The sequence below is a fragment of the Amphibalanus amphitrite genome, unplaced genomic scaffold (genome assembly GCF_019059575.1).
Source record: "Amphibalanus amphitrite isolate SeventyFive unplaced genomic scaffold, NRLGWU_Aamphi_draft 000025F_arrow, whole genome shotgun sequence".
NCBI lineage: Eukaryota > Metazoa > Arthropoda > Thecostraca > Balanomorpha > Balanidae > Amphibalanus > Amphibalanus amphitrite.
Genome location: NW_024881521.1, coordinates 1,073,573 through 1,098,034, shown reverse-complemented (window position 1 = coordinate 1,098,034; position 24,462 = coordinate 1,073,573). Strand labels below are relative to the sequence as shown.

Sequence of the window (24,462 nt, the reverse complement as noted above, 5' to 3'; positions counted from 1 at the left end):
CGTTGACCGCCCACACGGCATCGTCTCACATCAGACCGAGGGGCGGGTCCGTACTCCGGCTCAGCCCCCGGGTGAGACTACCCGACCACTGGATAAACAACTCGCTCAGGGCGAAGCGGGGAGAGATGGAAATCACCGGGCCGAATCACCGGGTAATTACCCTCCTGCCGCTGCGGTGATATGTGGATATTTATCAATGTCCAGCGGTATCTATATTCGGGCACACCCCTATGGATCAAGTATTCAGTAGCTAGGGGCGGTCCGCAGCCGGTAACGAGCTGCCGGATACAATAGTCTCGGCAGTTTGCGCCGCCGACAAGAATGGCCACTCAACAATGCTCCACCTTTGAGGGCACATGGGACATTGTTAAAGCGGCACTAACTTCTGAATTTAACAAGGGCCACTGGCTGCCAGCGTCACAGGTAAAGGCGGCTGTGCCACCAGGCTGCGACATTTATTGAACGAGGCTCAGCTGAATGTTCAGCGCGACCGACTCCATACAGCGGTTAGAAGAATATGAAGACCAGTGAAGCATTCGAGCGTCGTTTTCTGGGGATGGCGTAGGAGACGATTGCCCAGAGAAAAATATATCAAATGAGACGGAACAGTGTTTCGGGTTTGTCCGAGCATCGTCTGAAATGGGAAGCTACGAAGTCTACGAATGGTCTGGAATTCAGCAGCTGCAGTGTGTCTCTGGATATGAAAAATGTAGCAGGAGCTTATAAAACTATCCAAAACTGAGAAGAAAATTGCCTGTTTGGCATTAAACTAGCATTGCAGAGGAATACTAAGTTGACATCTGCCACGCGTACCCATTCACTAGGTCTTGATAGAAGAACGTGACTCCCTTCACATCGATCTAGCCGAATCGGAAATAACAGGTGATTGCTATTCGTCTCGCGCAGTGCGCACAGCACAAATATTTAAACGTCAGCGTTAGTATCACGAGTAAACTGTGCCCCGCACCTGGCGCGGACGCCTGCCAATAACATCTCAATCACTAGGGCGTAGTCTTAAGGTCCTCAGCACTCACAACATTCAACACTCAATCCTCAATACTTTGCTACTCACCTGTCCATAGGCCAGAATGGTGGCGTTGTATCCGTCCAGACATCCCTCGATGAGCTGCTGCGTGCACTGGCTGTAGATGTGCTCCTGCTCCGAGTCCATGTCGAACATATAGTCGTAGGTGAAGGCCTTGTCGGAGCCCAGCCACACCTGCGGCTCGCCGGGGGTGACCGAGGTACACACCCGACACATGTCGATCTTCTCGCGCGAGATCAGCGGCCGGATCCTGCCGGAGACGGAGGGGGAGGGAGGTCAGAACAGGCAGGTTATTTGAGTGATGCAGACAGTCTCACAGACAGATCATAGACAGATCACATAGACAGACATAGACAGATCGCAATTCAAAATTATGCTTCTCTGTCTGCTCCCGTCCGGAAGTAGTCAGATTCAGGTGTGTATCAAGAGTCTCATGTGAGCACATTTATAGCTAATACAGTATAAGTACCAGTAGGGATTAAGCTATTAAAAACCATACCAATCATCAAATAATCATGTCCTTGTCTTTCGAAATGGAATCTCTTCATAAATCCTAATGAGTGATTGCTTTATTTATCTCTCAGACTCGAGACGTACCAGAATTGATTTATTATATCGCCTCCAAAATCAGTCAGTAGACAGTAAGGTCTCGCAAAACACTGCCCTTGTCAATCAGCCGAGGAGCTTTACACCCACGATAGCGGTTTTATGACAGATATTAGTGCGTGTCAAATTGTCAATCATCCAGAGTGGCTAGTAGAGAGATTACACTTAACAGGCTTTGAGGGTTCAGAAGCATCTCAGTGGGAAGAGGGCGAGTTTATTCACCAATAATTGATTGGAATCGGCAAACACTGCGGAGATGGGCTCTTACACGATAGGCACTGGACAGGGGCACCACCCTATAATCCGGCTTAACCAATAACCGAAAGCCATTAGGATAATATGCTGGCTGTGACGATGCCACGATAAACGCGCGTTCATACACAATCTGAACGGCTCTCTCGCCCACAAGGGTATAGGCTCTGCTCCGATAGTTTTTGACTGTGCGATCAAACTCAGTCGGGATTAGGAGTAATCCCTCGAACACACCCATTCACAGGTTCACTCTGGTATGCGTCGCAGAGCCTCAGTCACGTGCCCCTAGTCCAGCCGAGGACAGTGCCCCTTCCTCTGTGGGAGGACAGGCCGTGGGAGGACGAGGAACGGCGCCAGTTCCTCGCAGCGTGCCGAGGACAATGAGAGGAGCGGCGCGAACATGGGGAGCTCGTTAAAGCGCCGCCTCTGCAGCTCGGACTTACAATATCGCTAATGTCGCCTCTCTGCTGAGTGCTGAGTTTGTCAGTCCTCTCACTGCCGCTCTACATAATTTCCCAGGGAGATTAGGCATAAATTAGCATTTCAGAACCCTTCCTTCACTGAAATAATAATGTCAACATACGAGTGCTAGGCATTTTGCAGCCTGCATTTACGTCATGTTGACTGTTTTACATGAAAAGTCGTACGCAAATAAGCATGGAAAATGCTGCTTCTATTTAGGACGGCTGGTTGGAATATTTATTTACAACCATAGCTGTGATAAATAATCAGTACGTACTACGTTCACAACAAAGATGACTGTGCATTATTCCAACGAGGAGCTTCAATGCTTATGGATGAAAACCTGGACTCGATGGCAGTTGCGTCACTGGTGACTGAAAGCGCAGCTGGTCCTATAACCGTGGCGGTAAGACTTCATCCTATCCGCTGTAGTTATGACGAATGTCGGCCGGCGGCCGCTGGATTGGGACAGGCTCCCGCCGCACGTGGCCCCAATCCGGGCTGGCACGCGCCGCCTCTCCCGTCTCAGTCCGGAGCGTCACCAGCTGGTAATCTGACCTGCGCGCCGGGTCACCGCCCGCCCGCGGGTGGAGTCTATCGGCAGCCCGCCTGCGGCCGGCCGGGCCCTCCACCCACCCACCGGCCTCCAGATGGCCCCCGGTGTCGCAACGGGGCGTCAGCGCGTCTCGGAGCGACCCGATAGCATCAGCGGCGCTGGTCGTCGACAGTGATGACAAATGTCAGCTCACGCGGCCGCTGGCTCGGCTCCCCGGAAGCGCCGTCCCCTCCCGGAGCTACACAGGCCGGCATTATGCGGCCGGCTGTACTGAGAGACATTTATCAGATGGAGATGCCTCCAGTAGCTGCGTGTCTGCACGCTCCCGCCAGCCACCCGGATATCGGAGGGTTACCAGGGCAGCTGGGTGGATATCGGCCTCGGGGGTCCATTTAGATTGGTGAAACATTCATGAACTGTGTGACCGCAAACGGCTCCTGTCAGGGCAGCACCTGGGACGAGGACGTGTGTCCCACTACAAGGTCAGCCGGCGCGTGGCAGCGGGCGACACCGACCACAGATCGAGTGTCGCGTGCCCGTACCCGCTCCTCCTCCCCAGCCCCCAGCCGGGCGCAGAGGCCATACGACGCTCACCCCCAGGGAGGGGTGCGGATCAGGTGTCATAGGTCGGGTCGGTGCCGCCGAGCAGCGGCAGGTGACAGGCGACAGGCGGCTCTGCACTCGGCACGATAGAGACGTAAGCAAATCGCAATGCAGTGAATCGCACTAGTTTTAGACAAAGCGTCGGCACACATGCACTTCAATTTCAAACCAAGTGGTCTTCTAAATGGCTAAGCAAGAGCAACTAAAAATGCAAATAAAAAAATAATGGGCGGTTCTGCTGGAACTGCATGACATTCTGTGTTAAAAATTCGCTTTCACTGAAAGCCTTTTATAGCTGACCGTTTTAATTATCACCGCTTTTAAATGTACTGACCCAAGCGCAATTCGCAACGACTCTCCGGCAACACAGCTGGCGCCGTCACAGTGCTAATGGCATTGCCGAGTGGCAGTCCGGCTGCTAAGGTCACTGTGGCGACAGGCCGGCGCCGGGCCGTCTGGAGCCAGCCGCGGCTCTGACCAGTGACTAACTCTGTCGACCATTCCTGAGAGAGCCTGGGGCTTCAGCCAGCAGCGGGCGGGGATAGACGTCAGAAGTCGGCCGCCGCTCGGGTCAGCTTTACCGACCGGCGACCATTTCTGAAAGAGCCCCAGCCGCGACGGAGATCGGCTGTCCACAATCAAATCCACCGGGACAGGAGCCGCGCTGTCTGCGGTAACTCGGTAAGGTCACAATGTCCACCGCTGTCCTCAGAGACCCAACTCGTACGGAGACGCTGACAGCCGGTGGAAAGGTCTGTTCCAGCCGGCGGTAACACAGCACACACCTGCCGTCAATGGAGACGGTCTGCTTTTTGTTGGTGACGATGGAGTCCGTTAGATTCCAACACAACGTGGAACGGAACGCCCAAGAGGCCGTAAGCGACTAGACGGCAGCGGTACTACAGCTGCGACGTCTATCAGATCGGAGACAAAGGATTATCTTCTCAAGCCGGGGATCATCTGTCTGCTTCTTTTTCTGAGGCTACATCGCACACGTTGTTTTAGCTCTAGCCCGTTACATTCTGATATCGTCATTGTTTCTGGTGTTACCCCATCTCCCTGGTATATGACGGCAGCGCGGGCTAATATCATCGCCCCCCCCCCCTCCCCATTCATTAGCCGAATGCAGCAAGTCTTCGGCAGCTACCAGCCCACTGCCCTGACCTTCTGACCACCACCACACACCCATCACCCTTCCGCGGTCACCATGTGCGACTGGACACGGCGTTACGGCACCGGCTGGCGATGATATGCAGCCATACATGGCACAGTGCTCATACATGTGTCGAGCAGCACTGAAGCCGTGTCTCCAGTCTGTCATACCGCTGCTCGAAGGGAGCTGGTGCGGGAAAGGCTAAACGAACATCTGTCCGTGGTCGTCTCTCTGCTCTTCGTGTTTTAAATCGCGGCTGAGTGAAATTAATAGGATGAGGTGTGATGTGATTTAATGAAATCACTGTGAAGGTTTTAACTCAAGCCGGTTAGCGGTTAGCCCCTTGCTACCACGCTTACTTTATCGTTCAAGAAATCACTTTCATTACCGTTATCACTAAGCCCACGCCCAAAACTGTGCGACGTTGCCGGTAGCTACCAGGGACTCCACCTATGACGACCGTTCTGTTTTTCACGGCACGAGGATGAGGTCGCTGTCTGACAGACCGTCCATTCAGTTTCCTGCACAGCCCGGCCGATCACCTGTGAGTTGGGAGCCGGTCCATTGAGCCGACCCGGTGCAGTGACTGCCACAGTCGAACCCCGCCGACCGGATGCCTGCTGCCTACCGAGCGGCAGACCCGTGCCAAAAACCGGTTCGAAGGCAGCCGACGGTGATGCTACGGATGGCACTCTCACTGAATGGCCGGTTTTTGCTTTCAACGCCGTCACGGTGCGGTTGCAGGACGGTGGTTTAAACTGCACGTGTTGGCTTACAGTAAACTTGATACGGTCATAGCGAGCATCGCTAAGCATGGACATCAAATCTGCCTACTGGCATCGATGCATTAGCATGTCCCACAATAGAACCGATTAACGTTACAATGACACACATCCAGCGACTGGCCCACGGAGCACTCACTGGCCAAGGCCAGACTCGCCCACACCAGGCGGATTAACGTCCGCGGTGATCCAAAGTCCCAGTAAATGACTGCACCGTCAGACGTCGTTAATCCGCATCACTAACAAACGTGCTCATGACAGCTGAGATACTGCCCCGTCAGCGCCCGGCGCCGTCGTATATGCAATAGCGACCACCTGTGTTAGTTAGTTGTTCCCATTTTATTACGGAGCGTGCGTGACCGGCCCCTGGGTGGCGCCTATTTGTGACAATGGCTACCGAAACCTGGAGCGCGACACGGTAACCTGGGAGCGGGCTGAGAGACCACCCAGTAGGCAGGGCGGTGGGTCAGCGGCGTCTAACAGCGGCCCGCGGCGGCCCACACACCCCGCCGCCCAGGGTGGCACAAACGCCGTCCGAGGAATTAATGATCAGACGGTCAAGGCAACTAATCATTGCCAGGCCATCTGCACTGATCGCGCTGTGTCACTGCGCACCTCCCCTGGTAATATTCCGAGAAATGAGTGCTACAAATTACAATCAACGCGGTGACGGCGGATTCCAAGAGAGAAACACTGAATCCACTTACAGATGAAACGGCACTAAATCTGGTAGGCACCGGCATCCCGGAAAGCGAGCGCTTCCCCTGAACCTTGAACGAGTTCGAGGCATCATAAAACTTTCAGAGCGAGCAACAGGCCGACATTCCTGAAAGTCACGGATTTAAGCGGTACCACCCAGTCTAATCCGTAAGGCGGGCAGCACGTGCAGTGCAGAGTGCACAAGTGCCCTCAAACAGCCACGGAAAGGCGCAGCTGGCAACAAACGCCGGCACGCGTGGTTATTTCACTCTCTGGAAACCACGCGAACATTCTTGTGGCGCCCAGGGCTAACTCGAGTGGAAAATCCGTCATATTTATTCAATTTTACACAAGTACCGTCAATGTACCGGAACGGTGCATGGAAACGATAGACACGGCCGTGATTAATCCGGCACTAAAGAGACCCTTCTGCCACAGTCACACATTGGATGGTGCAGCTGACAGGCCGCCGCTGTTCGGTCGGTCGGTCGGCCGGTCGGGGGTCGACAAACGGTTGGCGGATCGATGGCTCGATCCTCTCCGGAGGGTCGCACAAAAGAACAGCGGTGCGACAGAGCTGGCTAGCGAGCCGAGATGGAGCTGCGTTCGACAGACAGGGACACGATAGTCACGGAATAGGGGTTTAGTGAACAGAGGCACTAAATAAAAACGGAAACAGCAGCACGATTCACGTCTGAGACATGACTGACGACGTTGTGAGGTGGCAGGAAAAGTGCTAAACAAAGGCAGGTATGTGACGAAATTCCACCGCTTGATAACACCAGGAAAGGGCAAACACGGTTTATGCTTGTTATAACACGGCGACGGACTACATAGTTCAGCAGCAACTCCAGCAGAATCACGGACTCAATAAGAAGTTCAAACGATGTCAGGTCGAGCCAGAGACCGCCGAGCATATGTGAGAAGCATTGAACCCCAGACATGATACACTGGGGACTGGGTAAGAGAAAACGTTAAAGGGAAAAAATGAAAATTGATAGTATTTCAGGAATCACGAATATAAGGGTGTGTGCATAGCAGGGCTGCGGAGTCGGAGTCGGAGTCGGAGTCGGTCGGAGTCGACAGTTGTGACCGGAGTCGGAGTCGGAGTCGGAGTCGATATTGGAAACCCCAGCCGGAGTCGGAGTCGGAGTCACCGAAAATCTGTCGACTCCGCAGCCCTGCCAGGTGTGCGGAGTCGGAGTCGGGAGTTGGAGTCGATCGGAGTCGACATTTCTGCCCGGAGTCGGAGTCGGAGTCGGAGTTGGTTTTTGAAAGCCGGAGTCGGAGTCGGAGTCAGAGTCGTCGTAAATCCATCGACTCCGCAGCCCTACTGCATAGTGCATACTGATCTTTGGCGAGGCGTAAATAAAACGGACACAATTTTAAATGAGAAGTGACAGGCAGCTGTATGAGTTATTAGATGAAGATAGGAGTGAATGAATGAATGAATGGCTCAAGGAATGAATGAATGAATAAAATCGAGAGTGAGCGTCGACGAAATGGAAATGGAAGAAAGAGCAGCCGGTGCGAGCGGCGCACTGAGCGAAAGCGAGAGCGGCAGAAAATTTATACACGAGCTGCCCGGGACTGAACAAACACCTGGCTGGCCAGACCCCGGGAAACGCTGCCATTTACATTCTGTAATGCGGCGCTCACCGCGCTGCACTCAGTACACAACAACAGGCAGCTCCAATCGGCCTGCAGACGGCCCGGCAGCTCTGCGCAGCGCCAGCCAGGCACAATCGCGCTCCACTCCACGGATGGCTGCCGGGCGCTGATGCAAAACAGACGTACAAGAGTGGCCGTCCAGGACCGGCGGACGCGATAGGGACGGATGGACGACAGGCGTGGACACCTGGCGTGATACAGGGGCAGGCTCCGGAGGGACCCTGTCAGGGTGCGTCCGACAGCAGCTGACGCTAACGGTGCCTCACAATGACGAGACCCAGATAGGTCTCTATAATGATGCAGCTACCAGTGAAGAAGAAAACGTCGAGAGAAGACGCTCTTGTACTTGATCTCCAGGACCAACGAACAACGAGGTGTGCACGGATAGTGTGTATGCCAGCCTTCAAAACTGCTTTTTAGAATTGAGATGCTCTGGGCAAGCTCTTAAAGCCGATGATAGCTGATCAGTGATCGCATGTGCCTAGAAGCGTTCCGTGTGTAGCGCCAGGTGGCCTTCAGTGGCTACTGTGGATCCCGCTGGCCCCAGGTGCGCCCAGATGTTCTCAGATGGCCTCCTGTTCCCCTAACAGGCCCCAGATGGCCCCGGAGGCCGCCCCGCCTCCCTGTCGCCCCGATATCAGACGTAGGACGGTAGGCTGCCCCTGTGAATATTGATCGGTGTGGCGTCTCAACGGAGCTGGTTCCTGTAAAGAGAGCCGGCGGCGACCACCGGCAGCTCTGCTTCTTCGCCGCGGCTGCCGCCGTCAGACCGTGATAACAATTATCAGCCGGGAACGCCCCGGGGCGCCGGCGGAGTGGAATGGAATGGAATGGAATGGACGGAGATCGTCTGGATAGGCGGTGAACGGCAAGCAGGCGGCAGAGGTGACAATCCTCAAAGATGGGGAAAGTCAGCTATCCGGGGAACGGCAGAACTTAATTGTAGAGAGCTGCAGTTTGTCCTAAAGTTAGGCGGCGCGGGCAAAGCGGCAGGAGCCATGAGCTGAACACCGAACAAGACGACACGACGCAAGCGGAAGACAATCATAGGTGGCCAACAACATGCTAAATGACGTGGGCTAAAATCGAGGGTTTGACGCAGCCGTGAAAATATCATATCCCGCGAGTTGCTGGGGGGGGGGCGTTAAACGCCCCCACTTTTTTCGCCGGGCCATAGCATAAAAACGGCGCGCCGCAGGCGCGCCAAATTTTGGGTACCTCTAGGGAATTGATCTAAGGTTATTGTGACAAAGTTTCAAAAAAATCGGTCGGAAATTTTTTGAGATATCGAGGTTTTAGTGACGTCATGATTTCTGAGTTTTCGACCAAAAACGGCATATGTTCAAAAAATCATATAAAATCACAGAATAGACGTATAGACATGCCGTAAACGCCATTAGACTGCCAATACCATGAACAATCAAATGGCTATCTCCGATTATTGATTATCGTTCCGAATTTTCCAAAATCTTGAACTGAATCTTGGCAATTTCTCGTGACTACTTCACGACCATGATACATGAATTTCTTAAATTGAACTTTTTGAGCCAACCACGTACACATATGATAAAATGAATGTCACCATCGTGTTCTACGCTCCAAATTACCCATCAAACATGTGTCACATGCTGCGAATATCAGTTTTGATTTTCGGGGATATGTGCCTACCCGGTTGACCTGACCTTGACCCTGACCTATGCTTGACTGACCCCTACATGGAGCTGACACTCTTGTAGGCCTTGCATGATGGATTGTGCACCGTTTTGACAGAGTTTATGACGAGAGGCGCCCATTGCGAAGCCCTGAAGTCCATGCTACTGAAAGCCCGATTTCAGGTGTTTGACCTGACCTTGACCTGACCTGTGACCTCAAAATTCAACTTAAAAGTACTCATCTGAAGCGTCTCGTCGCGTTCTTTCGTTTGCCGCCTCGTGCGTTTCGCTGCGCCTATTGGTTCTCGAGTTATCGGCTGGGGCGTTTAACGCCCCCCCCCCCCCAAGCAAACGGTGGGTGGCGACTGGCGAAATACCCCAGCAACTGCCGGGATATCAGCGACAATAAATCAAAGGATAGATACAGCCGGTGCTGCTCTAAATCAATGGGAGGGGAAGGAGCGGTGGTCCACATTAAAAGGTCTGCAATCGTAATCAAACAGTACAACACATTGTCGAGTGCTCACTATCTTATATAGTAGGGCGTGGCAGCCCGAAGTTCCGATAAACGTATCGCAACCTTTTCATCCCACCCTTGACTGCAGCCTTTGGCCACGTCTGGGTGCTCATTGAGAATAGATAGGCTGTGAAGTGAACGTAGCCGCTCATCATTTACAGATGAACTATGTCCACTGCCGTCGGTGGGGCGCTGAGGGGAGGGGAGGGGGAGCTCCACCCGACTCCCCGCCGCAGTGCGACACTCAAGCTCGATGGGGTAGACTCCGCACTAACTAACCCCGCCCTCCGGTACTCCATTCAGCACACTCGTCACGAACTCTGCTGGCTTGGTCAGTTGGAAGGCTCCTCCCACCTCTCCATCATATTCACGACTCTCGTCGTGACAGCTCTACGCTCTTCACACGCACTTGCTTCTCCCCTACCCACCCTTCTGTCCTCTTCCTCCTAGGAGTTTCACCATCTTCCCACTCTTCCCCTAACACTTCAACCCAAGGTGCTCACTAGAACCAACAGAAGCGCTCACCGCTGGGTCATCTGAACCCCCCCCCCCCCTCCTCCAACAGGATCAGATGTCACCTCACGGACAGCCAGTGACCCTGACACGGGCCGCAGGAAGGACACTCCTCGCTCCTGTCCACATCCACACCTGACGGCTGACAGTTGACACCACCAGCGACCTCAGGCACTGGACAAGCAGCCGTGACTGTTCAGTGTTCTGTGTGCCCACCCGGCACTTGACCCCAGAGCCGGTGGGTTTACCGAGCTGGCCGTGACGGCCGGCGGGTCCGTCGAATGTCGACAGTCGACACACCTGTTATTTGACACCGTCGTCGTACGATACTGCTGTGCAGCCGGCAGCGTGTCAACGCCAGCCCGCAAAAGGCCGAGGACTGCGGAACAAAACAACGAGGACGGCATTTTGCAAAAGCGGGAGTAAACCTACCAGCCAATTCACTGCTTGAAGCTAGGCATGCTACGATCATTGACAAGTCGATTAAAGGGACTATCCCACCTTCTAAAATGTTGTTAAAACCAGTTAAATTGTGCCCGACTTTATAGATTGGATGACCAGGAACACGCTTCTGGCATTCATTTTTCATTAAACATCTTAGGCTTCCCATATTCCAAACACAAACTTTCAAATATGTGACGTCACAGCCCAAAATTACCTCCTTCCCCAGGCCACATTACTGTCATAAAGCTGATTCTTTTTACTCTGTAGGCACCACTACAAAGTTCAGACCAAGTTTTAAGTGATTTTTCAACGAACAAACCCATTTAAATCAGAATGACTAAGCGAGGTGACGTCACACTAACGGTCGCTCCATGTTGAATATAGGGCCTTGTACAAGGCCCATTTTCAAATGAAGGGAACGAATTTCTTCAACACCAAGAGGCCGCGGGGGTTGCAACCTAGATAGATAGTGGTTTCTGAACCTCGCCGCAAACTTGGCTATCTCAACTCAAACCCCATGTTAAAGGTGGGATAGTCCCTTTAATTACCGAGTCTCAACAAAGCCTTTTAATTCCTGTCTCCCCATAGCTGGCTGGCTGGCCCACTCTGCACCCTAGGCTATCCCTCGTATGCCCCCTCCTCTAGCCTGCCGTTCATCAGCGAACACTGGCCACTTGCCCACCGACACCTCCCTCCCGTCTCGTGGTGACGAGTCCGCGACACGCACACTCGGCGGCACGCACAGCGTCGGAACGCAGCCGGCTGGCGCTGCGCCACCGGCCAGCTGACGGGGTCACTGCCCTGCCGACCGGCGACGGACAACCTGCCCCTCCCGGCAGTGGGCGGTGGAGGGGGGATGGACGCGCCGCTCCGCCAGCACGACTGATGAGGGAGCTCATTAGCCGGCGAACAGGCAGACTGACGGATGGGACGGCAGTGGGAGGCGGCAGAGAGGCGGCAGCGTCGCCTCTTTCCGGCCACTCGTTCTCAGCCACCTGTCATGTGACAGACTATCACCTATCATATCGCACATCACCTGCCATGCGAGTGTCACCCCTCGACCACCATGGACGGTTCTCACCGCATGTCAACACCCATGTCAACACTGCCATGATATCGTATGCATGGCATTCAGGGCACACAGTCGCATGATAGCTATCCTGATTCCTGGTGCTTCATGAATGCGAAATGTAGGTCGGTGATTTTGTCTACCCCTTGTAACCATGACACACCTCAGAGGAAGTCACTTTTGCGAGCAGTGGAGGTCGAGAGGCGCTCAGAGTGGATTATGAATGAAAAGCGGAGCCTCGCTCATTCGTAGTCAGGATGCAGCTTCACGGATTCGTCGCACCAAACGGCGACAACAAGCTTGGATCGAGTTAGCTCTACACCGCACAGAATTGCAAATTGCTTGCAGCTCAAAGGATTGAGGGTTTCACACTGCAGGCAGTTTCAATATATGTTGACGACTGAGGCCTATTCCTACAAATGTCGCACGAATGGTATCAATCAAATGCAATTTTCAACCAAAGGAATTCAGCCGAGTGGGCTAAATTGGTTGAACCAAATAAAGCAGAGGATATGTTATTAAAGTTACGACCAGTGTCCAGTATTGTAGCGAGTTCGGGCTCTTCGGAAATGTGACCCATAGGCTACATTCTAACTTACAGTCAATTGGTCACGCTATTGCTCATTGTTCGGGTCATACAAGTCATGTTCGGGTTCTGTGTGAAGTTAAACCACTTTAAGCTTCACTTCATCACCAGTCGCCTTCCGTGGACGTCACGAACACGACACACCACAGCGGGTGGTCCCATAGAGACGGAGTCCGGTAAAAACACAAACACCCTGAATGACGGCGGCGGGACGGCGGAACACTGATCCATTGCGTCATATTACCCCTTTTTACCGACGATACTCAGCCGTTTTTGTCCATAACGGCGACCGCAGCCCCTGAGTGGCTGGGATCGTTGAGAGGGAAGCACTCGGCCGATGTTGACCGCAGGGCATACAGAACGACGTCCTACCTTGGAGCACAAAGTGACAGCTCTCCGTCTCAGCTGGAGCGAACAGTGGCAGCCGATAGAAGCTCAGGTAGAAGATGAACATACGGAGTAAGAGTACAGATTACCTATACGTTAGCCAACGAAGGAGATAGGCAGTCGCATGCCGAAGTCACTTATGCACTACCCAGTCTACAGAGCCAGACAGTCACAACAGCTCACACCTCTCGTGACAAGTCGTGACCGAGCGTGACAGGACACGGACAGCACGTAACGTAACGCCGCTAGCCGCATGACGCCCCTGACCGTGACCACTGTCGGCACGTGCTGCTACTGCCGCTGTGCTAACGAGCGTCCAGACTCGGACAGCCCCACAGGCCGGCGGCGATCCCCGGCACAGTACAGGCACCGCCACAGGAGCGCCGAATTGATATGCAGCCGATACCTGCCGCGGTGCCGCCGACACCAGCGCGGCGTCTCAGGCAAGGTCAACACAGTGTCTGAGTTGCATTCTGCAACCTCCGCCACGACACTCGCAGGGCCCGGTAAACTGCTGCGGTCTTTGATCGTGTATTAACCCAACTACACTTCATTGAGGCCGTATCTTAGCATACTCCGGTCTCGTAAATGTTCAGCCAACAGTAACGGGCTCGTAACTCGACGCCGCAGCGCTGTTGAACTCAAATTATGACTCCTCTTTAGCTGGCCGACTGTGGTCACTAGCGGTGGTCGGCAGCTTGGTTCCACCCGATTGGGGGAGCGCGGGTAGGAACTCCGGCCGGTGCGGTGGGTCTGTCGGGGGCTATTACTCCAGTGAAGAGCGGCCCGAGGATGGGAGGGTCATCGTCCGCCGTCGGAGCACCCCCTCCCTTCGTGGCGGTCCGATGGGCAGGTAATTGCCGGATGTGTACCGCCGTGCGCGCGCAGGGGACTCGGGTAGGGGAATCGGGCCGGGACTACCACTGCGGGAAGGTGGCCACGGACACTATCCCTCACACAGCCCCGGCACGACACGGCGGCCTCTGACAGGCTGGTGCGAACGATAGTTCCGGCCAGACGCCTGCCCCATAAATCTACAGGAGACTTCGACAGGATCGACTTTATCAAGATGAGGCATATTAGAACACACGCTGTAAACACATGTGTTTGAAAAGGAGATACACGTATTTGACTCTTCAGACCATGCTAAGCCTCAGTGTCCAGATCTGACGCAAGTGGACGAAAATGGGAGAACAACTCGTTACCAAAGTTCACGTTGCAAGCTTCATGCTGGCTGCACAGCGCACAATAACCGACGGAAACACAATGTTTCCGACTCCTCTATTTGCAATGCACATTTGCACAATTTACAGCGCCACGTCTGAAATCACACCAGCGTGACGTGTTCCAGCGCCGCCTGACAATGAACACTGTGACAGCAGGTGTAGGAGCGATATAAGATTCCTGTGTAACATGTCACTCTGTGTACCTACATTACAAATCTGAAGAAAGTGACTAGACTTGCCGTCATCCATTGGCGCCAAGCTGATGTCATGTCACATGTGTGCACTATGTAGACTTTAGAAGGAGCAGTAACGCCATTGAAAACGTTAGCTGAGCGTGAGCGATTGCCGTTCCGGCTCTATAGTAGCAGGTGACGGCGGCAGCGGCAGACCGCGCCCCACACGCACTCCCGCCGACCGACCGGAGGACTTTCACCGTCGGGCGCGGCGTGCCCTTGACCGTCCGGCTACGGGTCAGCCCGGAGCACGGTCAATCGTCCCTCCACCGCCCTGAGACGGCACCGCCCAGTTCCCGGCAGCAGCGAGCGCCGGTCAGCGCCGTCCACCGCCCATCAGTCGGCCAGAGTAGGGCTCAAGTGGCCGCCCTTATCGTGATCTAGAGTGCTGATCGATGTCAAACAACTCTGAGTGGAGCAATTGCAATTGAACGGGTTAAAGCCCTCACAAGCTCACACTAGTGACATTGGAATGGTCGTGGCATGAGATGAAATCCAGGATCGAACAAATCACAGCAAAACGACCGTCATCACATCGAAACTACCATGGAGCTGAAATGACTTCCATTGGATGACAGTCCCCTCAGCCTGGTCAAATATATACCCACGGAGCGCCAAGCCATCACACCACTTCAGCCTTCATAGTAGTCCACAAGCCGGAGCAAAGCCAGCGACTCTCACAAATGCGATTATAAATACCTGGCTCGCGGCATCAAAAGCTGGCATATTCGGTGATTTTGAGCCCAACACTCGCCCATCAGCCGTCAATGCGCAGTGGCATAATGAGAAAACCGCTTGATCAAATTGTATAATTTGACTCAAATATTATAGTACTTTTATGGACCATGGATTAGGTAACCAGCGCTGACCACATAAAATCAGCAGGTGGAGATATCGTCTTGACTACTGAACAATCTCAAACCCGATGATTGAATAATCTCGGTCCAGCCATCTGACTTATCTCGGCCAGCTTCGAGCACAATGGGTCGCTATCTGACCGGTTTACGTTCCCAGCGTAGTAGCATTCTCTGGCTGGCCCGCCCCGCCGCTGGGAGGCCGACCAGCTCAGGGCGAGGAGCGTGGCATGTCGACGCTCTAACCATTCGGTGCCAGGACCGGTCCATCGCTACTGGCTCGTCCACCTGGCGTCTCAGGATCCCATGGCGACTGTCGGGGAGCCAACAGACGGATGTGGCCATCACAACGTTTTCCCTTCAGTATGATATAACACCGAGTTCTTCAGTATTACTACAGAACTCCTCACTGCAGCCTGTGACCTTTCATGCTATCCTCAGAGGCGGAATGTCGCGAGTCATTCCGCTTGTACTGTCAGACACGCACCTGGGACCAAGTGCGGTCGAGTGAGCAGAGCACCACCGTCGGTCGACCGGGCTCCAAAATGGCCTGGGGTGGCGGCCGGAGAGCTAGGACGGGTGCGGAGAGCTCAGGCGAGGACCGGAGAGCCCAGGCGAGGACCGGAGAGCACGAGCGCCGCGCTGCACTGGCCGGAGAGTAGGTGAGGCGACAGAGCTGGGCAAACGGACGTGACTGGAACTGCGGGGCCTTGGCAAAGGCCGGACGAACGTGTCGATTAAAGCGGCCAGCTGGGCCAACTGCGCCCCGGCCTCCACTACTGCCTCTCACGTCCACAATGTCCACACACGCCCCCATGCCCACGTCCACAGTCCACAGTAAGTCATCCACGTCCACATACAGCCGCACGTCCACCGCCCACTGACCCAGGCTGAGCCTGCCGGCCGGCCTGACCAGTGACCAGGCCATGGCCAGGGTCCCGCTGGAGATCGTGTCCAGTTCCCAAACAGAGCTAATCACCCCTTTATCCGCGCACTAACCGGCTGTCCAGTAACTAATGCGACCGGCGCCGGCGGGGACGGCAATGGTCAGCGAACAATGGCCGGGCTCTTATACCTGGCTGGCGGCGGTCACGCAGTCCAGAGGGAGGGATGGAGAGAGAGAGAGAGAGACCGGGCGCCAGAATTGTCGACTGGCGTGATGATAACGATATTTGCATGGGGCTAACAGCTTCAACAGAGCCCAGTCATTGTCAGAAAATGCAGCCCGTCAGCCGGTGGCTATATTCCGAATGGGATGTCTCACTGGTGTCTCGCTTGTCCCACGTTTGCAATAAGTAAGCCTCCCGTCTGTTTCCGAGAGCCGGTATGTTGCCGTGTCTGCCAATCCCCTGCGACGGCGGATCACCCCTCTCGGAGGCGACTCTCCCGCGGCAGGGGTGACCTCCGCCCTCCTCCGCCGTCAGGTCGTGTCACTCCACCCAGTCAACCCTCCTGACCTGCACCGTCGGACGACGACGCCCACCACTTCAGACGCCATCCGCGGCGGTGGGAACTCAGATAATGCCGTTGTCGTGCCGGTGCGTGGTGGTGCATGGCATGTCATTACCCAATAACCATGGGAACGATGGGCTAACTGCTTAGCCTGTCTGGAGATATGTCCTGCAGGTGATTTGGTCCTACCGTCCTACCTATCTGCAGCGAGCTGAGCCCGCCCTGCGGCGCTTTACATGACAGTAAGACCCAAGGCTATAGAACTCCAGGTAAGGACACCAGCCGTTTGACCTTGAACGCCGCCGGCCGGCCGATGACGTCATTGGAGGCAAGCCGGCTCGGTGGACACATCAAACGAATGCATAACGGAGGGGTGTTGGAACGTTGCGGGAGCCAAGCGGGAGCCGGGAAGAGATTTTAATGCGGTTGCATACCACCATTGTTATGTTGATTGATCTACAGACAGCATTCTTATAACTCTCGATGCCTCCTAGGCCTTGATGGTGCGTACATTAGTAGAACGATCACCCTGACCGACGTCCGTGGTCGAAGCTGTCTATGCACCTAGGGACGCTAAGACGGGTGCAATAACGGCGACCCGATCCGGTCTCTGGCGAATCTGTAGGGGTCGTTAGGACCCAGGCCGAATCTAATAGTTTATTTTTAAGGAGACGGGGTGGGTGAATGACCGGGATAACATCGTCGATGGTTGTTGACAGCCAACACAAGCTGTACTGGGCGGATAACCATCAGAGATAATGCCTGAACATAGGCAAGCATAGTTGGTCTGTCATTTTGTTGAGGAATAGGGGCACCGCAGGAGCTGTTGTTTAACCATCGGTCCCGGGAAACTCCGGGGAGCTGCAGTACCCGGCAGCGATTTCGGACGGTGCCCCGGTTGTAGGGGAACGGAAGACAATAGCCTCAAATGCCTTCCCCTGGATCCGTCAGTGGGCTGCCCCACTCCCAGCTTTACTAAAAACGTCTTCAAATCCCATCAGACACCCGATGATAATGTGAATTCAAATCCGATAGCTCATCTCTGTCTGCCCGCCTAAATATACTATACACCGCACGGAGCCCGGCCCCGTCGGAGTCCTGAGCCGACCCGACCGTGACATTTTCGGCTTTCCCCATCCCAAGCTCGATTAGAACCCCACCCGATTGCTGATGTTGATTCAAATTCAATACCTCGTCTATGCCTGCCCGCCAAAAACCCTTTCCTCGCACACCGTACAGCGCCCGACCCCGCCAGAAGTATCCTAGCGCGCTGAGTAGTTGCCTCCAGCCGCGTCATCGCAAGGCCCCGCGAGGCGCATAAATGAATACATTGCGCGAATAGCCGTGTCGCCCCCCTGGTAAGACCACCATTCGCCGTCCGCCGTCCGCATCATCCGTCGTCCAACGTCTACAGACCAACGTCTACCTACACTCTACACTCTACACTACAATCCACTGTCCACTATACCTATCTACCGTCCCGCTGTTCACATGGGCTAGATCTCAGAGCTAGCCGCAAAACTACTGTGCTCAGCGCAGCATCCATCTCCCTCCCATTAGTCCCATACTCTCCCGATCCATCCGGGCCCCATCCATCTGTACGACTCTGTGGTTCTGCGGTTTGTGGTTCTGCGCTTTGTGTGTTGTGGTTTTGCGTCGGCACGACGTACGGCTCTGCCCGATCCGGCGCGTGTTGAGCTGGTGACCCGGGGTGCAGTGGGGGCGGACCGGATCTCAACAGCTCCAAACAGCAACGGCGCCGCAAGCTGAGGTGCGGCGCGGGCAGGCGAGGAGGTGTGCACTGTGCAGTCCGATGACACGACAGACAGGAGAGACGCCCACGGCCACGGTGTATCAGACGGCGCCGCGCAGAAACCGAGAGATGTTGTGGCAGTCGGTGGCAGAGTTACTGTCGATATGTCGCCACAAATCAGATAGGTATCCGCCCAATGACGGTTAGTTACAGCCTCAATATGTGAGTGATACACAATCCTTGGGTCTGTGACAAACACGATCGTTATTTACACATGCTATTATTTTCCTGAGCAGAGAAACGAAGACTGAAAGGCGCGGTCAAGCTGCCTATTACCGTATCAAAGTACAGTTAGTTCAGTTAGCTCTAGTTTATCATTGGTTTTAACCATTTGGGCTGCAGGCTGTTGGACCAAATGTGTGAACATTTCCCGCTGCCGTCAGTGGCCAAAAATATCACGTGACACAGCGGTCGTTAGTATAATTCATCGGGTGCCTTCTCATGCAGAATAGCTGGTTTTACCAGCCCAAGCGGATAGTTATCGTTTATTGCCTTAAAATGACTGGTTTGATGGGCGTCAGAAGCGGGACCACGACTTGAATAACCACGATAGTGGCGAACCAAACTTGATGTTTCCTCGCTTTAACTGGGTCGACGGCACGGTTATCCACGCAGGATCGACACAGCTGAGGCATGCCACAGATAACAAATGATGAAAGAGTACACGGTCCATTAAAGTGTCATGCGGACATGGCATGTTGACTAATTAAACGCGTAAGCGCCGCCATAGATCAACGCCATCCGCTCTACACGCCAAGGTTCCGGGCGCTTCAAAGGCGGCTATCGGGCATCCATCGAACGCCAATCTGATTGAACGTGACGCGAAGCAGACTATGCCCTAATCTGCAGCCGAAACAATCGCTCGGCACACGCCACGGCTGGGCCTGAAGGACGGCCAAAGACGCCATACCGTGCGGTTTTCGGCAGTGTTTTTGTGTGGTTGGCAATGCTTCCGACGGAAATCGAGCCAGGAAAGCTCATGTGATGCCCGCGGTATAGTGGGCACTGCAGCGGCAAGGCATGTTTCCTTTCCAGTGCTTTCGGATTGAGCTTGATAAGCGTATTCCAGATAACGCCAATAGAACAATGGACGAGCAGTCCACTGCTTATTGCTTATCATGCAAAAGGCATTGCATCGCGCTATTCATTTGTTGGAACATTAATTGGCAGTAACAGGTCTAAACGAACCATCCAGCTATCAAAGCATCAACTAAAGTTAGGCCTCTATTGGGAGCCCCTGTTGGGAGTGGTTTATTTCTCACACCTCTAACGAAGGTCACCGGGGCCAGGGTGGGATATTTCTGGTGATCCGGAAACAGTCCCGGAAGGAACTATTGGCGTCCTTCCCAGCGTTTGCTCTCACTGAGGCGCAGAGGTTAGGGGTTAAGTGCGGCGCCGTCACCTTTAGAGACACGCTACAGCGAGGTTCACACTGCAGCGGTGACTGCAAGAGACGGCGGCGGCGGCAATGTCAGAGGTCAGCAGTCGGCACTGGGTCACTGACCCTGACCCAGTGCCGCCGACCCGGACACACCGTACACAGGGTGCGTGACAAATCACGCCCAGTCACGGCCCGGTCACGCGCTCTCACGCACGCAGAGTTGGCGTAACGCAGCCACTTAGATGGAGCCACGCACGAGCTGACGAAAGCAGGCCGTTAGTCAGTGTATTTATTCAGGTGCCCCAAATATTCACAGGTGCTTATGTGGTGGTATTCAGTGGTATGTCACCGCCACAAACAACCAATCAATCGACAAAGAGACGGCATTTTCGATTGGCCAAGATGAAGTTGTGACATTCAAAGCCAGATCACTCGAAGGCTCTGATCGAGGGAAGCAGCTCTAACGCATTCACATACTTTCCACCGCTGTACGTTCGCGGAACTAAGCATTGCACCAGGTAGCTCAGTGGCGGGTAAAGGGCGTATATGGTGCATTTCTGTAAAATTTATGTAATGCATTTCTGGAAAACGTGTTTCTTTAGATTTCAATAAAACGCATCTTGACTGCTCGTCTCCGAGCCCAATATATCGCAAAGAAACGATGTCACAAGGAAAATATTAAATAAGGAACGTCATTTATCTCCTACCAAAATCAATCTATTTCCCGTCAAATCCAATTCCATCACCCCATGCGTCGCAGCGGCGATTTAATTTTCCTCCTCTTCTCGGATGTTTATCGAACACGGTTCGTCGATTTCGATCTTGCGCCGCGCATCAAAACAGTCTGGTTGTGAGCGGGGAGCGGGGTCGATGGAGAGGTTGAAAGGTCTGCTCACACTGGGGAAGATATATTGGCAGCATTATCTGGCCGTAGGAGCGCCTAGCCGGCGTGATTTATGTCTGTACGGTACACGGTAGCGATCGTAGCCTGTGTGTGCCGCTCGCCAAGGACAATTCAGAAGGCCGCTGACAGACTGGAAGGAAAGGAAAAACGCGTGAGACTTCGCCTGGTCCCTGGGATCCTCGTCACGAACTGAGAAGCATCGATCAGTGGTTATTTCCAGTATTCACCACATCGTGAGAGAATGTCACCGATGTTGAACTTTGTCAGTGAAGTCATAGTTGTCTCGAAGACGACAGCTGCAACACCGCAGCTCAGCCATTGCTATCAGAAGTCGTCACAGCTACCACAAACACTATGGCAGCTGGAGCCTGCTGGAGCCCCATAGCTGCCATGACACCACAGCCGCCACCTGTCATGAAGCCTCACCAGCCACGCGCCCCGTGCCCATCACCTACGCCGCGGCGGTCATAAAACCTTCACTACCATCACCGCTGCCAACGCTCTCCGATATTAAATTTGGCATGGCGCTCCGCCCACCGCGAGCTGCACATAGCACCCGCAGGGGGCCAGTCGGTTCCACCAACCTTTTATCGCACCTTTTACACTGCCACTGTCCCACACTGCCCCATATTCACAGGCCACCGGGGACATGACATTCCCCAGTGCTACTGAGGACCGACCAGTGGTGACAAGAGCTCCCCGAACCTGACCTAAAATCGGCCCCAACGCGACGTTCGACGTCGTAGGGTGGCGACACGCCGTCTGGGAGACCGCTCATCGGTCGGTCATCAGAGGCTGTCAGCTCAGACAAGCCGCTAATAGCTCTCCGCACAGCCTGTCGGTGGGTCGGATCGGCCAGCCACCGATCGTGGCCAGATTTGCGCCGAAGTGTCTGGAAGATGGATACGGCGCCGTATGTCTGATGATTGGCCATGCGTGGTGGTGTACTTTGTGCTGGAGAGATAGCTTCCGGACATAGGAGGCATCACCCGAGCTAACAGCTCATCCATTAGGAGGAAACAATTGGTGTGTCAACATACAGACAGGCAGTCAGCCGGGTGAAATGATGTTTCTGAGCACCTAGTGGTTAGCCGCACTTAACGTCTCGAACACATCGCTGTGAATGGTTCAAGTCCACCTCAGGTGCTCAGACATGCACCTTGAGCCACAAATATAGGCCACGATGTGTTTCACCACTGGGCAGGACTCGTGCCCCAAACGGCCGTCTGTCTGCCTGTAACACGGGTTAATTTGGCGGCGGCCACTCCCCACACACGCGGGCCGGCGATTGTATCGGAGCCCCTGCAGCTAAGAGCGGCCTGCGGGCGGCAGCGGCGGCGGCGGCGAAGGGCGGTTGGTGGGTGGCTGGTGGGATCCTCCGACCCACAGAGCCGGTCCGTGTCGTGTCTACCGCTGTTAGGACCGTCCGAGTCACCCCCGCCGCCGGCACGACACTGGACAGGGCTGACCAGTGCAGTGACTGGTGACCACCCGGCAGCGCTCACAGAAGCTGGAGATGAGTGGAGCGCATCCGTATGCCAAGTCACGAACTTTAAGTGATGATGATCGGGGGCTACAGGAGCCGCGGCTGCCAGGGTGCTACAGCAGCAGTTCCATCACGATCTCCAGTTCGTCAGATCACGAGTCAAGACTCAATAAGGGCACAACGTGACGGACGATAACTCTCCGACATTCTCATCCCGAAGTTTCAGCTCGGTTAGCAAAACCATTCGCCGCTTCCCAACACTCGTGAGGGGGAAATGTTTCACCAGTGCCTACTTCATATTGTGACGGCATATCAAACCGTTGTGACATTTGACAGTTAACATTGATGTCAACATGACCCATAAAAATCAGGGACAGAAAGGACAGACTTCCTCGCCCTTGAAAAAGCCCGCCGAAGAGTGTCTACTGCTGAGTCACCATGGCGGTCATTGTGACCTTAACACCCCCAAACCCGGGTCCAAAGTTAATTACCCGATTCCCATGAGGTGATTTCCGAACGCCTACAATGCCGATCACCCTGACCCTGACCGATACACGGTTCGAACAGAGACGGAGCGGTCCGGCCGACCCCGGGTCACTGGGTGCGCTCAGACCGGCACAATTGGTGACCGAGGTCAGCGGGTCACCATGGGTCACAGTCTGTCACCATCAGAGTGTCACGCTCAGCTGACGCTCGAAAAATCATCGCGGCTTCACCACCAGGGCCACCCAGAGGGTTTCCTGTCTGATGGAAGGAAGCCTTTCTCGTTTCGCGTTTGTTTCCGTAATTACGCTGGTCTAGTGGAGTCGGTTGCCGTGCAGCCATATATCCTCGTCTCCACTCTAGTCAGCAGTGACGACTCCACTCGACAGTGAGCTCCTAATGCACACCATGACTGGCTGAGACGCTGATGTTGATTTAACGACGCCCACAGAGCCACGAGACGTGACGGGTCCTCCAAATGACGAGCGAAGTGGGTGGGTCGCAGATAGCCGATGAGACAAGCCACAGAAATCACTTTCTTTTGTCTTTGTCCTTGGTCGAGCCACCTGTTGTTAAAATTAGAACGGCATGGTTCCCTGACGGCTCGCCAGTTTCGGATTCATATCCGATGCGCCAATGAACGCTGTGCCTTTTTGCCAATGGACTAAAGAATAGCTCTTATCATTCCCAGTTGCACGGTACCAAGCATACCACCGCCAGCCCCGGCACGTGTCGGCCGTCTGCAGCACATCTCCCACAGCCGGTGTTCCTCCTCTCCTGGCCTTCACCGTGACCCGGCCGCACCTGCAGCAATAAAATCAGACCGTTTCCCGGTTCCCGGCAGCCGCTCCCAGGCAATCAGACGGACGTGACCCGGCCCGTCACCTGAGCCAACACGCACAAGGTCATGGGACCGGGTGCGGCATCCGCAGACCTCCTTTATTCACTTCGCAGCAACCCACGGCCCCACTTCTACCGCTGCCGCCGCCACCGCTTCCTTGCAGTCAAGGTTCATCACAAATAGCCGTCGTCTGGCAGTCTCGGGACGCAGAACTATGCTAATGGCCGTCGCGGTCAGTCTGCGACGACTGGAAACCAGGTTAGATAAACGCAGCGTGGGACAGTTTGCTCTGCGGAAACACGCACGGTGGACGCACGCCGGACGCATGGCGGACGCTACCACTGCTCCCACCTGTATAGCCACAGGGCTCGGCACCAAACGCGGCGGTCCAAGCCAAACAGGTCGGCAATTAGCGCCAGCGCGGGGGCGAGTGTTGGCAGAGGGCGGCGTCGGGCTCTGTGAAGTTCCGGCAGCAGTCATCCGTTACTGTCCAACGCAGGAGACAGGTGGGAGCCAGAGGAGGAGAGAGGACTGGAGAAAGAGATAGGGGAGAGGAAAGGAGGAGAAAGACGGGCTCGATCAGGCAGGTGATGGAACCGAGACCGATGAGCTTCAATTGATTGGCCTCGGAAGTCGTCAGACGTCGGGAAAAGTTCTGCCGTCGAAATGGCACTTTACCGGCATGGATATATCAACTGGATGTCTCCGAGTGTCTGAATAGATCACCCAGCCGCCCGCCAGAGGTGGCTCGGAAACCGTCGCAGTGGCAGATAGATCGAACGGCGATGGTTC

The 24,462-nt window shown here is 54.6% G+C and overlaps 1 protein-coding gene across 2 annotated transcripts in view; it reads right to left on the bottom strand.

Moving 5' to 3' along the window:
* Positions 1-24,462, bottom strand: part of LOC122394054 (kinesin-like protein KIF21A) — a 54,958-nt gene that overhangs the window by 24,798 nt on the left and 5,698 nt on the right. For both annotated transcript variants that reach the window (XM_043390615.1, XM_043390619.1), the window contains exon 3: positions 1,073-1,295. In XM_043390615.1, the coding sequence (XP_043246550.1) occupies positions 1,073-1,295 (223 nt within the window). The remainder of the gene's footprint in view (positions 1-1,072; positions 1,296-24,462) is intronic.